Source organism: Ischnura elegans, chromosome 11 (assembly GCF_921293095.1).
Source record: "Ischnura elegans chromosome 11, ioIscEleg1.1, whole genome shotgun sequence".
Classification (NCBI taxonomy): domain Eukaryota; kingdom Metazoa; phylum Arthropoda; class Insecta; order Odonata; family Coenagrionidae; genus Ischnura; species Ischnura elegans.
Window position 1 is genome coordinate 78779198 of NC_060256.1, and position 16751 is coordinate 78795948.

Below are 16751 nucleotides of genomic sequence, written 5' to 3' on the forward strand. Positions count from 1 at the left end.
ATATCTGCTCGCATTAATGTAATTGTGGAAGATTGCAATTGCTATTTTTATCGTAATATAATAGTTAATTCCACAATAAGAAATAATATAAAATATTGCCGCTATGAGTGACAGTAAACTGACCGTCTATGTTACATTTGGACAACCGATGAAATTGAATATCAAATAAGGTACTTTTAATTTGTAAATTTACCGTCGTAAATTTTATGAACTTATATTCTCATAAATTTATAACGGCTATTATTGAGATTTCGAGGAATCAAAGGAAAGCAAATTAATTTATTTTCCGAGTCCTTCATGTAAGCCCTTGAACTTCTATCAAATTTATGGAATGGATATTTTTTATAGTTTTTCACCACAACACCTCAGGCTGGTGGATATCTATAGAGATTATTCAAAGCATTCATCATATAAAATTAGTAGACGTAACACTCATTTTGAGAGGTTGCCGTTCGTTGAGTGGCATTGTGATAAAAAATATATATATTAATTTGCCACGTGTTTTGATATCTTACTCGTTTGTAGCTGAGGAAAAATTTACCAATTATTCGATTGAAGAGGTTGCCTTTCGTTGTATGACCACATGATCAAATGCATAAAATATTCTGATTTCGTCTCTCCGATTTATTGTAGTATTTCGAGTTCACGGAATGTTTTCGACACTATTGCCAGCATAAAAGGAAATGGTCATCTATTCCACTTGCAGATTTATCTCAACTGCCTCGTTACTGAATGTAGTAAGCATATTATCCGCGGTAATGCATGTAATTGTACACGTTTATCAGCCCTTCATTCAAATCCTTGGTTAAATTAGATGGCTAATATATTTTCATTTCCATGGCTTCGCATTCATCATCAGTTAGTAACTTTAAGATTGGTTTGACGAAGCTCTCCACTGTATTCTCGTATCAGCAAATCATTAAAAAATTACTTAATTCCTCTGTTTTCATCCTTCAACATCTGCTCTATGTACTGCATCAGAGGCCTTCCTCTGCCATTCTACCCGACCTGTAGCGATTATTTTCATCAAACCGCCATGTCTCAAGATGTGGTCGATTATGTTGTCCCGCACCCTTCCCAATGTTTTCACAGGAATTCCTATTTACTCTTAATAAAACTTCCACATCACACAGCGATTTAACCATTTTATCCTCATAATTCTTATGTAACACCACGTTTCTAAAGCCCCTAACCTTGATTTCTCTCTCATTAACCTTTTCCCACGTAAATCGGTGGCGGCGGGGTAAAATCCTCGACTGCCAAACCGAGTCCCGCCTGGGTAAGTTACCCTTATCCAGGGCATGGGCGTGTGTGAATGTCCTTCATTGTTAATTGTTAATTCCTCATTGTAAAGGCCGTAAATTTGCTGTTTAAGGGGTAATGGAAATAAATATAAAAAGTAACAGCTGACTTTTTTATTGCCTAGTTCAGCAGGTTCTGGTCGTGCGTTGAATACTGTTGTTGAGTGAAGGTGTTGGCATCTTTTTTGGCAGCCTAGGTGAATTTTGAGTGTGATGCAAGATTATTCTGATAAGCTGCGAGCAAGGGGAGGTAATGGAGACGGTCAATGTGCCACATGATTCTCCAAACATCTCCCAAGGGAGCTATAGTCGCCACGTTATGACCGCGGTCGATCATCTTCTTGCCTCATCCTACGATTTCGTGGAAGTCCTTTGTGTTCTGGAATCGTATCGCTCATGGTCTTTGTTGGGGGAGGTTTGTTCGCACTAATGATTGGGCCTGAATGGAGTTCGTATATCGACGTGGGTCTGAGTGCAGTTGGTTTATATTACTAGTAATTGATTCAAAGTTAGGAATACAAGTAATGGCTGCAGGTCTGACTTGATGGTTATATCCATACCAATGTCTACTGCGAGCCACCTCCAGAGTTTTTAATAGAGGGTCTAATAATCTCAAGCTATCAATACTCCTCGTGGGAACTTCATTGTTATTTTAAAAGTAGCTATAATAAAATAAATAACAAAAACACATTTGTACATGTGGTGTGAGCTTCAACCGAGTATGCATCTCTCTAAGCTAAATTGTGTAAACGATTTGTAATTACTGTAAGTTTGTCCATCCCATATTTAAATCAAATGGCTTACTACTGTAAAAAATGCATTGTTGATGCAGAGGGGGCAAAAAATACAAATGGAGACGGAAAAGCAATCAGTAATTGCAGCAAGTGGAACGATTAATTTAATAAATTACTCATTTATTTCTATCCCTGCAAAGGTGAGGAAATAATAGCATCTTGAACCTCTCCGTTCAACAGTATTTTTACTTTTTTCGTATGATACTTTATACTACAGTAAGACGGTAGCCGTGTTATTCTGTAGGCATGGGAAGAAAATTTAACTTAAGTGTTTCCGTGAGGGGATGTTAAGACACTAGCCCGTGAACTGAAAATTTAACGCATTATTAAAATATTTATGTTAGCTGGGTGTTTTTTTTGTCTATAGCTGTACTAATTAGGCCGTTGTCGCCTGCAATAACTTCTTCGAAGTACCTAAAATTATCTACCGGTTCAAATGTGTGTTCTCTCCTTTAAAATTTTGATTTATCTCTCTATCTCCGCCTCAAGACTTTCTGCAGTGTATAAGTATTTTTCTTTTTACTTGCGAATGGTCATACTTAGCAAGCATGCGAGGCGTTTCGCACTTTTTTAAATTAGTAAACCTAAGATTGCAACTTGCAATTACTACCATTATCTTCCATAATTTTTCTTCTATGAATGTAATTCCTATATTTTTACTTTTGAGAATAATTATATTGACTTATATAGTATTTTTATTCTTATAGAAACTTCAGTAGCGCATATGAGTCTAAGTTAAAACTGAGGACTTTGCAATGGTAAGGCTTAATAAGCTCATTGATTACACTCCATCTTTTACAATGAAAATGAAAATTCTAAAAATAATGGATTGGTATGCATGTGAATTTGAAAGGTTAACGTGGTACGATGTGATTGTGTTACAATATTCCACGGGTTGAAATAGGATATAAAATGGGTGCTGAACAAATTAAGCACAATAGTTATTAAGAATGTATGCACCTTAAAGATGTTAGCAAAAATGTTTTTCGAAAGGATTAGAGGAAAAAGATACTAGGGTTACGTTCGGAATTCGAAAACTAGGAAAAGTCGAAAAAAACAGTTTGCTAGCGCGTTGGATAACCTATTGTAGACGAAAGTAGAGATATTACATGAGATTAATTGCCCTTGCAAAGGTACCATTCCGTCGGCAAGCGTGCTATAAGCCAACAAACTCTCTTCCTGAAGCTCCGAGGCACTTGGTTAAAAATTAATTTCGGGCTCTCCTCTCTGTGGCACTGAAGCTCGAGCGATGAAAGCTGCCGAGGAGGGGAGATTGGAAGCGGTGGTCGTGTAGCGCTTCGAAAGGATGACAATGAAATGGATGGAGAGAGCGGTCCATGGAAAATTCCTCCTTAGTTTGATAGGAGATATGATTCAGTGTAAAGAGAAGTATCATGACTACGGGCGTGATTCATTGGAGCGAATTGAGGACTTGGTCGCGTCGACTGAAACGCCAATTTCGAGTAATAAACTCAGTCGAATTATTTCTCCAATAGGGTAGTTTCCTTCATCAAAGAAAACGAAAGGCATTGATTGCGATTCGTTACCCATTATTAGTGTATTCATAATATACAAATTATTTGGTTTTAGAAATCCCAGTTCAGACGAATGGCAATGGTCAAATTTAACCGTATTTGAAAAAGGCCAGTTTGGCAGCCATGTGATGCCACTCCACGTGACGTCACAGAGACCTAGATGCTATACGAGTAGTCAGGAGATTTACATCGTCTGAGATTACCAATGCATGCATGAGGCACAGAGCTCAGGGAAACGTCTCTTAATAATCACCTATCAAAACTGCCTATGGTCGGAAAGTTTCCTTCCTTTGATAAGGTATTAATAATCCTTATTTAAGCCAAGCGCTACCTGCCAGCAGGGTACTCTGCTACCTGCTAGCATCCTCAAAGCCTCGCCCCAAGGTCACCCCACTTGCGGCAGCGGGAACCAGAACGACGTCACACGGAGTTTTCCCGGCATTCATACTTAGCCGTCGCGTTTCCGCGCGCTTGAAAATTTTCACTTTTCATTTAATCGCGAGAAATAGATATCGTCATTTAAAAATCTAAAAGTGTGGAATGTGTACTCCAGGAGTAATAATCTTTCGATTTAGGCAACAAAAAAATAACTGGAAACCACCCTATTCGCGACTTTTTTCAGACCAAATCAAAATTATGTTGTTGTCAAATCAAAGTTGCGAAACATTTCCAAGCATTTTACATTTCTTTTGCTAAGTAACTCATCGATATCTTCCGAAACAAATGGACGTGAAAATTTAGCATCGCATAAGCATACTCGCCGGTATTTGGTTAATATTTTATGCCTTGCAGGAATTGATATCAGCGGTATCCTAGAAATGTTGTCAAGGTAAAAGGAGATAAGTTCACAAGAACACGGCCTTAGAAGGTCTAGTTGCGATGATATCTCGTATGTTATTTTCCTTATTTTAGTATCGTAAAAAAGTCGATTGTATTCTATAAGTTAACTTATTTTTATGGATTATCTCCTAATGCTCTAAATTAAGTGCATATGACTGTTTTACACAATTAGTCTATTGCTTTCATCATACAATGTGATAGCGGTATCTCCTTGATTAAGTGCCCTGAATAATGAACATTCTTAGGAAACAGAATGAATTATTAACCGGATTTTTAGGTGTTCTCTGCATGTTGTTTTCAATAATAAGGCAGCGCTATGAGTTAAATATAATAAGTGCCACCTGGGTATTTTATTAGATCTTTTAAAGTCAGGTGCTTCATAAATTCGAGGATTAAACTTTTTAGTCGTTCTTTCCGTTTCTTGTTTGCTTTTATTGCATGCTCAAACGTGGTCTCAATGAAAACGCCAAAGTAGTCATTCAGGTTTTCACCGTCTCTGCTCCGATCCCCAGACGTAAGTGATCTCATCGGTAAACACAGAACTGCGCAGTTTCAACATTTTAAAAATGAAGTGCCCTCTCAAATGTGAATTAAGTGTAAAGTTATCATTTATATTGAACATGTCGTTTACAGCAAACCGTGCCTTGTTACCAAACAGCATTATTATTTTCAAAACAATATTCTCAAGCAACTTAATGTGATTTCACTTGCGAGCCGAACATGCAGAGAGGCGCTCTTGACCTTCTTACAAATCCGTTTGGGAAATTCCGCGGGTTGGAATTCACGGAAAGTGCTTCTGAAATTCTTTTAAGAGATTGCGTGCGTTTTCTTATCCTGGAAATATTCCCTTCAGATCTCCATTTTTGTATGAGTAATTTTTATTAAACGATCAATGAAGCTCTAATAGAGGAGGAGATTTTGAAATACGCTTTATTGGGAGGGATGCTAGCTGGATAGGCCAAATAATCGAACTTTGCAACGAAAAAAAATAGGCTGTTATTGGTAGGTTCGAAATCCGTCTTATAAATCCCTAACGTAAATTCTAACATTATTTAGTGAACGTGCAAGGGAGGGGAATGAAAGAAAACTATAAAGGGAGTGAGGTGGCTTTATAATTTCCGAAGCAATATGTAAATAATTTAATTGCAAAATTAAATTTTCCCTCAACAAAATTTTTTGAGAAATGTTTCCATTTATTTTTCTATTGTTCATAAAAATTGAATTTGAAATGCTATGTACATTTTTTCTGTTAACTGCAGCTTTGGAAGAATTGCGAACATGTGTATTGTTGTTCAAGGCTGGGATATGTCCAAGTACTAGTAAATAGTCAACCTATCTTATTCAAAGTAAACCTAATGATGTAGGTAAAAATAAGCCATTTTACGTCAGTGATCAGCGGACAAGCATCCCTAAATTTGTTGATGAATGAATGAATACTTTCCAGTTGGTTTATTTTCCCTAAAGAGAAGTCGTATGCGATTTAATACTGATAGATCGATTTGTTCCCATTTGTCGATCGATCACAATTTATAAAGAAAATTTACGACTCTGCGGTGACCATTATGGTGAGCCTCCGCACCGAAAATTTGTAAGAACCTTGGAAAATGGATCAAGCGGTGATCCGTGATCGGCTCCGAGGCCGCATGTTGTGCGGCGATACCGCGATACTGCTCACTGTCCCTGGGGTCCCATAAAGCACGTACTGCCTCAGTGCCGTGGGTGGACTGGTTAGTCGCTCGGCTGCCATTCTTTGGGTGGAGACGCGGTTGGGACGCCATAATCCAGAGGGAGTATCCTTAGTTGCCCGTCAAAATTATGTTCGTCGTACGTATTGGCCAAAATATTAAAAATATTTGGACGCTAATATTTATTTTTTTCAACTGGGTGTGTCCCAAGGATAGGCTTATCCCTGGAAAGCTATCTTCCAAGTCGTAAATAATTTAATACATAATTTACAGAACAGAGAACGGATAAAAATACGGAAGACCAAATGATTGGCTATTCAAAGAATTTCAACCGACAATAAGGATAAAGGCGCGAATTCCACTTCAACATATGGCTAGTTTAAAAAAAGGTACGAAATCCATGAGTCTAGTTTTAAAACAGTACAAAGTACGGAATAGTAATTTTTACAGGAATATTCATCAGGTAATGTGAAGCATGACATCAAAGTGAACGATTCAGTATATAACCGTGGCGCCGACTCCATGGGGCTTGATTGGGCCCGAGCCCCCTCAAAAAATTCGTTATGGGTGAGAGGAAAAAATGTGTTAGGCCTCTCGATTTTCCCCGATATCGAGATTCGAATTATCAGGGTTCTAGTGTTGATCATGCGACTATTCTATAATCCTTAAAAAAAACTTAAAACTCACTACTTATAAAATTTCCCGGGGCAAGATTCCCGGTTTTTGCCCCCCCCCCCAATATTTTCTGTAAGACGGCATCCCTGGTATATAATCATGAAATTATTTACGACTTTTTTGATTAAAGCTCTCGTAGCCAATGATGATTAAAGAGTGACATGCGGGCGTATATTTCCCCGAAGGTTCGTGACCGACTGCTGGTCACATCTTCATGGAACTGGTCTTGGTATTTGGCGCTGCCGATTCTTTCTCCCGCTTGAAATAAAAAGTCTGCAGCGTCAAACACCAACATTATTTCCTTGAAGAAGTGACCAACAGTCGGTCACGAAACGTCGGGGAAAAATCCGATATACCACGCGGCATACACCCACGTATGTAACTACTCCTTAATCATTCAATACTTGTATCCGAGAATTAATTCTGAAAATCCCTATTATTAAACCACAAATTTTTCCAAGTTTTTATCAAGTCCAAGGCCTTACGTTGCTTAAGGAAATGCTGTTCGCGTGAAATGCTGGAATAAGCTCAGAGATGTAATACGTAGAGAGTTGTACACTTTGCTGAGCGGGCAAAAGTGTCGTCTTGAACGTCAATAAAACTATTGCTAATTCAAGTAATTGATATGGAATCTTGCGATATGTGCTATGACATTGTCCGCTAAAACTTCATGTTTGTCCTCCCAGAAGGAGGTAACAGGGAGGAATACGAAACACCAATAGGTCAACCCATTGCTTTTTTGTGAGTTTCCAGAAGAAACTTTGAAAGTGTTGTCGACCTCCACTAGCTTGTGGTATGTAAGGCTTTCCGCCAACGTTTTTGCGGAGACATTACGCTGAATCGGTGAAAATCATATTGTACAATTGTTTCAACCATTTTCATTTTTAGGATTACCCGATAAATATTCCTTTAATATTACTATTCTGCAATTCTTACTTTTTTAAACTAGCCTCATGTTTAGGTTGAATTCACACCTTATTTCTCATTTCCGGGTAAAATTATTCTTTGAATAGCCATTTAATTATTATTCAGTATTTTTATCCAATCTTTGTTTTGTAAAGGAACGTATATATTAGATTTTAAAAAACTTTACCATTGTTATTTCCCTATACAAGTGGCTTACGGGGAACTATTTTAATGTGTCACCAAGGTTTTGAATCTATTTTTTCGCTCAAAATTCCTTTCAATGGTTATCTAAAGGTAATGAGCATTTGTGATTCTATGTTTTTTTATTTCCATTTCCGCATTTAAGAATTTTGAAGTTAGCCTAATTACAGGCTTATTACATTATAGGCTACCTTACTTGCCTGAATGGAAATAATTACGTGTATGTACTTATGTATGGAAGAAAAAAAATATATATAATAATAAAATTTTTTCTTGATGCCAATTTCTTTTCATTACTTCCAGGACACATTTCGATCATCCTGTAGCGGTATCGTGGAGTGCGATTCCAGCCATTACCCATCCCAAGGTGAAAGGAGTGGGATAAAAAAATGATGACCCAGGGGCGCCAAGCGTTTGTTTATTTTTTCCGCGTGTGAATCGGCCTCCGAGGGATGCTGCTGGTTCCATATCCGCGGAAATGTGCTCAGCTGTTGGCCGCGAGAGGGGTGTCCCCGTGCCCCCGCCTCCTCTAACCCTTCCCCCCCGCCCGCTTCGCTTCCCCTACCTTCCCCTAACTCCGGCCTGGCGACTCCGCCGCGAGGAGAGCCATTCCAGTGTGCGCTCTGTAACGGTTGGGTACGGTCGTGCCGCCCAGGCCCGTCCCCGCTGCTGTGCTTTTTCTCCACTCTCAAAAAACCTCTTCTAGCTTGTCAGTTGTGTTTCGTTTTTTTCCTCCCGAAACAAATTATTTCAACCGCTCCCTTATTGGTCGTGTCGCTGAAAATATTTGTGTCGAGAGAATTTTCCTGAAAGGAAAGTACTTACACTGTTGTGTTCCCGGGACGTGTCAGGAATATTGTCTTCGTTACAAGAACGGAGTGTGTCGTAGCATCAGCAAAGAGTGGGGGTGTCCGTCTGGTGTTTGTTGTTGTTCTCCTGTGGATACGTGCGCTGCACCAGGGTCCCCCGACATGTTGGTGGACGGCATCGGATCCGTTTATTCCAGCGGCTCGACTTGCCCGTCTCCTCCGCCGGCTTCCCTGCCCCCAAATATGAGCTATGGGCAGATCAAGGGGGGTTCGAACCGTCACCGGCCTCTGCAGGCGCAGTCCTCCCTGCCGCCGCACTTGCAGGGCAACGCCGTGGTGCCACAGTCCATGACGCCCCCTTCGACCATGCCACAGGATCACCACCATCACCATCACATGCACCACAGCGTCAACCCGCCCTCGTCCTTGCCCCCGCTGAGGTTCATGATGGACTCACCGACCCTCGCGAGGGTGGAGCGTGCCAGGAGGAGGCTGGAAGGGGAGCCAGCTCTTTTCCTACGCACAGAGACACCTGTTTCTGGGGTTTCTTATCTCCAACAGGTAAGCACGCGCTTTTTCTCATCACGCTCTGTCCCTGTCGTCAGGTAGTGTTGGATTGTTATATTTTTTCCGTTGACCTTATTGAGCCGCTTGTGACATAGCGGATAATGGGTCACTGAGGGCCTGACTTGCCAGTGGCTTATGGGTTGATCCCGGGGATGCTAATTATAGGGCTCAGATACGATTCAGCTAGTTTTGGAGTATAATATTTTTCCTTTGCTTACCAGTGGCTTATGGTTAGATCCCATTGGATTATTACTGTAGGGCCCAAAGTCCATTCCTCCGCTTCACTTGACCTAATGGCCAACGTTCCTCGGAAGGGCCTCGGAATCGAATTCCGATTGAGGGATAATATTTAAGAGCTCTCGGAACACTTCTTGGTTCTGTTGATGGAACGACAGCCTCTTCGTATACAGAGATACACCTATTTCTGGGATTTCCTATCTCCAGCAGGTAAACATATGTTATTTAACACAATCTGTTTCTGCCTAGTTTGGGCTACTGTTGAAGTATGAGATATTATTGCCCGCGACATTGCTGAGTCACCTTTGTTGGTATACATTATAGACGACTGGTGGCCTATTCTCTTTCGTAGGGCACCTATATTATCTCCCCAGAAACGTTCATTGTGCTTTGTTTATATGCTCATTATAATGTTTTTGCGAGTAATCAATGCGCAAGACGCGTCACAATAAAGTTGTCTTCGTCAACTTGAGAGGCTGGCTTCACCCGAGGTGACCCCGGATTCAAATTCTGATGGTGAGAGACATTCTTTTGGGCAATCGAGTTTCCACTAAGCCTACATAAGGAGACTGAAGTACTTTACTCGGAGAATGGGAGAATACTTAATGGCCATCTTAACCTCCGCAGGCTGGTGCAGGCGATGGGCCTTTTCCTCTCATCCAACATTTCCTATCATATTAGTAATGAAGGCTATGGAGACGCAGATTCCTGAGGAATGTTTTTGAATTACATTGAGACAGTAACTCTTCTTAATCATCATAAATTTATATATCAATTTAGGAGTGAGTATAAATTACTCAAATATTTTTCTTGCAATTCGTATGTAGGCATGAACATGTAAATCCCTCTTTAAGATGGATTCTTGTTCCATTGGTAAAAATTTTGTATCTTTCGGCCGTCGACGATTTATGTATGGGTGATATTTTGCAAGACCGTTTGGAGGACGTGGTCGAAGTCGTTAGCATTATCGAGTGTTTTGCGGTAATCAGGCAGTTGAGTTTAGGCGAGAGAAAGGGTGAGACCTTATCTTCGATATAGGGATTCAAGGCTATATTAGGAGTGATAGAAAACTTAAAGCATATAGCATGGATATCATACCAAGTACATGCGAGTGTACGAGACGGAATGACTGTTCTTCCGGTGGTAACTAATGATATCAGGGATTAACTATTTGCTCTACTGAGATATGAATCACTTCTAATGGTGATAACTTTGTGTATCTTGGCCGACTACGCAAGACAATTGTAAAAATCCAAAACCTCCGAAGCAATGCGTTTCTTATTTCTTTCGCCTTACGTGTCTACTGAGTAATTGGTATTTGTCGAATATGACTTCCGTCACATACATTAGCATATGCAGGCCAGGATGAGTGCTGCATGCCTGGAGTGGAATCACTCCATGACACATACTCTGGTGAATGATTGCGGGGTTGTAGAGCCAATATTACTGTTGTGCTTATTATCTATCTCTTTTTTTTTTGTATTTCGGGGTCTTTGTTGAAGGTTCATTGACAGCGGCTTAGCAAGGAATTTCGTTTGGGGGGGGGGGCGGGGGGGAGGTTCAAAACCAGGGGGAAAATTTGAAAAGAAACAGGGTACTAAGTTTTAAACTAATTTTAACACTTTTCATTATCAAAAAACTTCATTTGTTAAAGAAATATTTTGTAAATTCATGATTTTTCAATATTTTGTTTTCTTTTATGAAGGAAAATAATTGCGTTTTTATATTTCGGGGATGGGTCCGGACACCCTGGATACGCCACTGTTCATAGCTCTTCTCTTGGTACAAATGTTCTATTTACTTACTTTACTAGTGGTAGAATAATTTGTTATTATGCGTAACATTTTTTGACCTAGTAGTGTGCATGTGGGAATCCTATTGTATGATGCATGCTGGTGATTAGTCACCCACTGCCAAGCACCCTAGAGGTGGCTCGCAGGATATTATATAGATGTGAATCGGACAACGTGGCTTTCGTCAGTGAATTTTGTTCACGTTGTTTGGATAAAGTGTAGAGAGTGTAAGGAAATCGGATGTATACTTAGGGGATTTCCGTTTTATCGAAGTCTCTCACGCATGCCTTCTTCCTTGTCTTTACCATCAAGTTCTTTATCAATTTAATCTTCCGAATTTTTCCATCAGTATGTCAAAAATTGACTCCTTATTCAGTGGCTTTTACTTTGATATCCTTGAAAAAAATTACTATTTTGTTCACGAGTTTGGTTAACTCCAGGGACGTTTGGGTGTTATTATACAAGCGCGAACAATAAGTTAAGTGGGCATTGTTTTCGATAAAGTAATGCCAAAAACTTTAACTGATTGCTAACTACGGTAACCCCTTTGATTATTGAAAAAAGTAATTGTTACAGAGATCAACTTACCTGTCATTATAAATAACGGATAGCATCAAGATTATAGAGTTCGAGATTGATCGTGTTCTATATGCTTCCTGGTATTTGTCCATTACATGTTCTTTGCTAAGGGTAAATAATGTGAGCTTTAATGAGTACTGACTTCCTGTACCAATGAGTAACTTGGTAGACTAGATAGCACTGAATTTTATACGACGACCTGTAGTTGCGTATAAGCTTGTTTTATGACATTTTCCTTATTATCGCGAAATCTTATTGTTATATGCACGAGTTCCCGTATTTCTTTATTTCATTAAATAAACCTCCAACACGTGAATAAACTTCCAATGTGTAAACTGATTGTAATGCTAACTATGTGTAGCCGCTCAAACCTTCATTACCCTAGAAGGATTTCCTATTTTTCGACAGTCATGAAATATTCCCTTCGTGTGACTACGTGAGCTCGTTATACAGCTACCATAAAGAAATGAAATGCCGAGATGTTATTGATATGATTTACAATTTCCTTCCACTTCCACTAGCTATCTGTCTCGAAAAATGCAGCCTACATTACCATCGCACCGCGGAAGCCTTCGCACCAACTTCCTTCCACTGTTGAGATTTTCGGAAAATTTTCGGAAGTGTATACCTAAGACGAGAATGCCCATTAAGAGACTTCGTGACTTCTACGGTCTATGCAATACAGAACATACGTTGCGGCTGTGAAGCCATCTTCGAAACACTATTCGATGCACTGCCTGAAGATGGCTTGACAGCCGAAACCGGTATTTCTCTGTTAAATTAACTTTGGAAGTGCAAGGTCTCTTCATTTCTATTTTAGAGCCCCTCCACCACGTCATAACTTCCAATCACGTCAGATATATAACGAGAATTTTATATATTCAACAATAGAAGAGGTATTGGTTTTATTCGGAATAAATATCTTTTGAAGTTCATTCACGTTTTCTGTAGATGATTGACTATAATTTTATGGTAACTTTTATTTTGCTCTAACGTATTAAATTAATCCAATTTACTTAATCAGCTTTAGAGTGTGAAATGTGTCACTCAATGCAATGAGTCCATATATTCCTTTTAGTGTCCTCCTTTTGGATGACGCACCAATCCGTCCATGTGGGAAGCTCGAAGACAGTTCTGAAGTCACCTAGACAATTGTGGAGGGATTTGAATAATTTATAAAAGCGTGGAAGACACGGGCGGCTCAAAGTTGTGCTCCTATTCCTCATCGTATTCGTTTTCCTTCGGTGGAAAGACAGTTTTGATCACGTTAGTAGTAGGGAGGCATGTGGGAAATGATTTTAAATAATTTTTTTTATTTTTTTCCTAAACCTATAAAATGTTTTAAATCAAAGGGCTGCACTGCCGTGTTTATGCGTATGGCTTTGTGAATTATGGATTAAAATTCATTATCATTGCAACCGTATGGCTGCACTCTATCAATAATATAAATGGCGTCAATCGTTAGGACGACTCATTGCATGTTTCTATGTTTCATTGTTTTAACCATGCATGATTTACTTTAGGAACTTCTAACCGTTGACAAGTCTTGCCTTTCCATGAATATGAACGTATTTCTCGTTATTATGCGTAATATTTTTATGACAGTGTGATGTGCATGATGGGATAGTCTTATATGCTGGTGATTAGTCACCCCCGGCCGAACATCATAGAAACATAGCTTGCAGGGTATTCTTCATCTACATAATACCCTGCGAGCCACCTGTAGGGTGTTTGGCAGAGGGTGATCAATCACCAGCATGCAAGAGGATTGCCACATGCATGTATTATGTATAATTGGACCACATAACCGGCATGTTTAAAATGTCCTTTTTTCTCTCGCAATAAGGAGCCTTAATACCTACGATACTTGGCTCCAGGATATCTTGACTGAGACTAGGAATAATTGGCTCTGCTTGTAAAGGTAATAACTTATTATAGTTGTAAATACTAACTTTCTGCATTAATTCTTTAGCATTATATAACTCGTGAATGAATCGCTCACTACGCTAACTTCTCGTTACTTTATTACAAACTAGTATTTTTATTTGAATGGCAGCATGTTCGTGTCCTTAACACCTAGTTTCTGGTCTGACAGCGTGTTGTTCTCCTGCCTGTGTCCGGCAAAGGAGCGTGTGTCTGATGAGTGTTGCATGTCTGAAGCGGAATCATTCCGTGCCATACGCCCTAATGATGGCTTGCACAGTACCTCTCACAGGTATACGTTAACAATTTACCACGTGATTTGAGGAGCGAGATTAGATACTGCTTCCTCGCCTCCGTTCTAATTCGGTGACATATGAGACCGCCTATAGTCGTCTCCGTGCTCTGGTGGTCGCGAGGGAACGGGAGTTCTAGCGAGCACCTTGTTACGCTCTCTTACGCTTCCTTCCCTGCGCCGTAGTGGAGGTGTGCGACACGAGAGCTCGCGTGCTGGATGGGAAAGCGGAGGCGGTCTCCCCGTGCGTGGATCACCCCGTCGTCCGTCACCGGCCGCGCCTTTTCCTGTCCGCCGACGTGCGGAAACTGTTTCTCAATCGTTGAGTTTTCCACCGTATGCGTGTGATTTTTACCCGCTCCGCGCAAGAATGGACATCCACAGTGTTTTCAATCCCTCCCTCCATGAATAGTTTACGTCCAATACCCCCTGCGTCAACCGTTTCGTCTTGTTCGGCGGTGTAAATACCGAGGAAGTCGCTCGTTTACGCCGAGTCCAAATGTTGCACGTCTTATAATTATGCGTGATTGACGTTGCGGGCGTTACAATTTCCACGTTAAGGCGTGAGACAATGTTCTTACGGCACAGCGTAATTATTCGCCATGATCCACTGGAATAATCCTTGCCGTAAAATAATGATTTTCACGATGGGATACTGTTCACGAAATTTAGTCAATATAAAAAACGTTCATGTATTTTATGTCTACCTGTGTCCCAGTGTTCTTGTTTTTGTTGTTCCGTTTTCAGCGTAGTCGTCTCTTGCCCATTCTCAGGGTTATAAATTATGTATGTACTTGCCACATAACTTCCACCATTAGAAGCAACACAACTGTTGATCTTATGCTCATTTCTTGTGTAAGCTTATGGTATAGCTCACTTTTAGGTGTAATTTTTCAGTTATTTTTGATAACCCATCAATATTTTGCACTTGTCGACTTGGAGGTAATTTTTTCCCTCTCCACTCCTTCCCGCATACTCTACATGCAGTCCCTTAATTCCGTTTCGTTCAGCCTTGCTGAACAGGATAAATGCGGAGGAAGTCGCTCATTTACGTCGATATAAGATAATGCACGGCTGTAGGTGAGCGCGTTAATATGCTCACTTAATGCTGCGTATAACCTAGTTTTTAGAAAAAAACATCCTGATGTAATTGTAGTTCGTTGTTTTGTTTCGTGTGGTATAAATAATTTGTCGGGGTAAGCAGTTTACTTACGCTATGTGAAATGGCTCACATTAACGTATGCTCATTATTCCTGGTGATTGCCTTGGTGCAGTTTGTAAATGTATTGTTTTGGGAATAACTTAAATATTAGCATAAAGAGTGTTTTCAGGATTTAGATGGTGGGTGGATAAAATATTTATTAATAGAATTGTCAGCGATTTATTTATAACGGGTAATAATCCCAAATATAGCGACTCGGAAGGTCTTGGGAAAGTGAATGATCTCTCTAAAATCCTTACATCTTCCACCAATCGGATTCATATATCTTCGCACTTAAATTTTGTCTGCTTTTTAGTAAGTGCGGCCGCTAATGTTAAGTATACCTTGCATGGATACCTTTCTGAAGAAATTATGATGCTCTCAGGTAAAAATATATTTTTAAAGTGCTTTTTTAACGCCGGGAGATTCTTAGTACTTCATTTAAACCTGATGGTTGACCATAATTGCGTCATGGTGCCTAGATTTAAATATGCGTATTGGTTGTATAGTATTATCATTATTGTACCATGGGTACCTATCCACGTACCGAATATTACCCTGGGAGATGTGCTTGACGCGGATTGAAATTATTCGGATCGGCTGTCATACCGAACGATTCATTGCGATTAATTGCAACGCGATAGGGATGTGCCGTATTTGAAATTATTTACTACACATTACGAATAGGGCTCGTAACGCTGTAGGAATGAAATTTTCAAACATAGCGCGCCTCTGCGTCATTTGCATTTTTCTGAAATATTTCGTTGGGATTTGTTGAAAAAGATGACGTAGTTTCACTAATAAGTCTGTAACCAAAAGTGTTTCAAGTGTCACCATCCAATTGTATTTAACTTTTATAGTTTGTAATCAACGTTCCAATGCTTTTAAGGAGGGTGACGATTCATATGGTGAGAAATTATCTGAGTTTTGCTCTGAAACAAGTGTGTGTTGCTGCCATAAGAGCCTTGGTCATTTTTTTAATGCGTAGTCAGTTGTGGGAATGAGTCTTGGTCATGGGCGGTCGACCTCATCCTTAGGGAGACCAGAAGAGCACGAATCACATTTTAAAGGCCGGAGTCATAAATTAAGAGGCTTCTCAGAGCAGCCTCTGGCCATGTAATTGGAAGACCAGTCTTCATCTTTATATACATAATACCCTTGTAAACTACCTTTAGGGTGTTTGGCAGGGGGTGATCAATCACCAGCATGCAATAGGATTCCCACATGCACGCCACACGGTATGACAAACTTTACGTATACTCACAAATTATACTACCACATTAATTCAAAGGATAAACTTGCCAACTACTGATTCAGGTTTTCTGCCAAAAAAGCTAGGACAAAAGCAACATGCTGTTAGAAATAATAGGAAAATTTAGAAACGGGCATTAAGGTATACATTTGTTAGTGAGC

At 39.8% G+C, this 16751-nt stretch overlaps 1 protein-coding gene across 2 annotated transcripts in view; it reads left to right on the forward strand.

The window, feature by feature from the left end:
• The first annotated feature begins 8561 nt into the window (after positions 1-8561).
• LOC124167871 overlaps positions 8562-16751 on the forward strand; it is a 281920-nt gene continuing 273730 nt past the window's right edge. For both annotated transcript variants that reach the window (XM_046545927.1, XM_046545928.1), the window contains exon 1: positions 8562-9307. In XM_046545927.1, the coding sequence (XP_046401883.1) occupies positions 8909-9307 (399 nt within the window). In that variant the 5' untranslated portion in view covers positions 8562-8908. The remainder of the gene's footprint in view (positions 9308-16751) is intronic.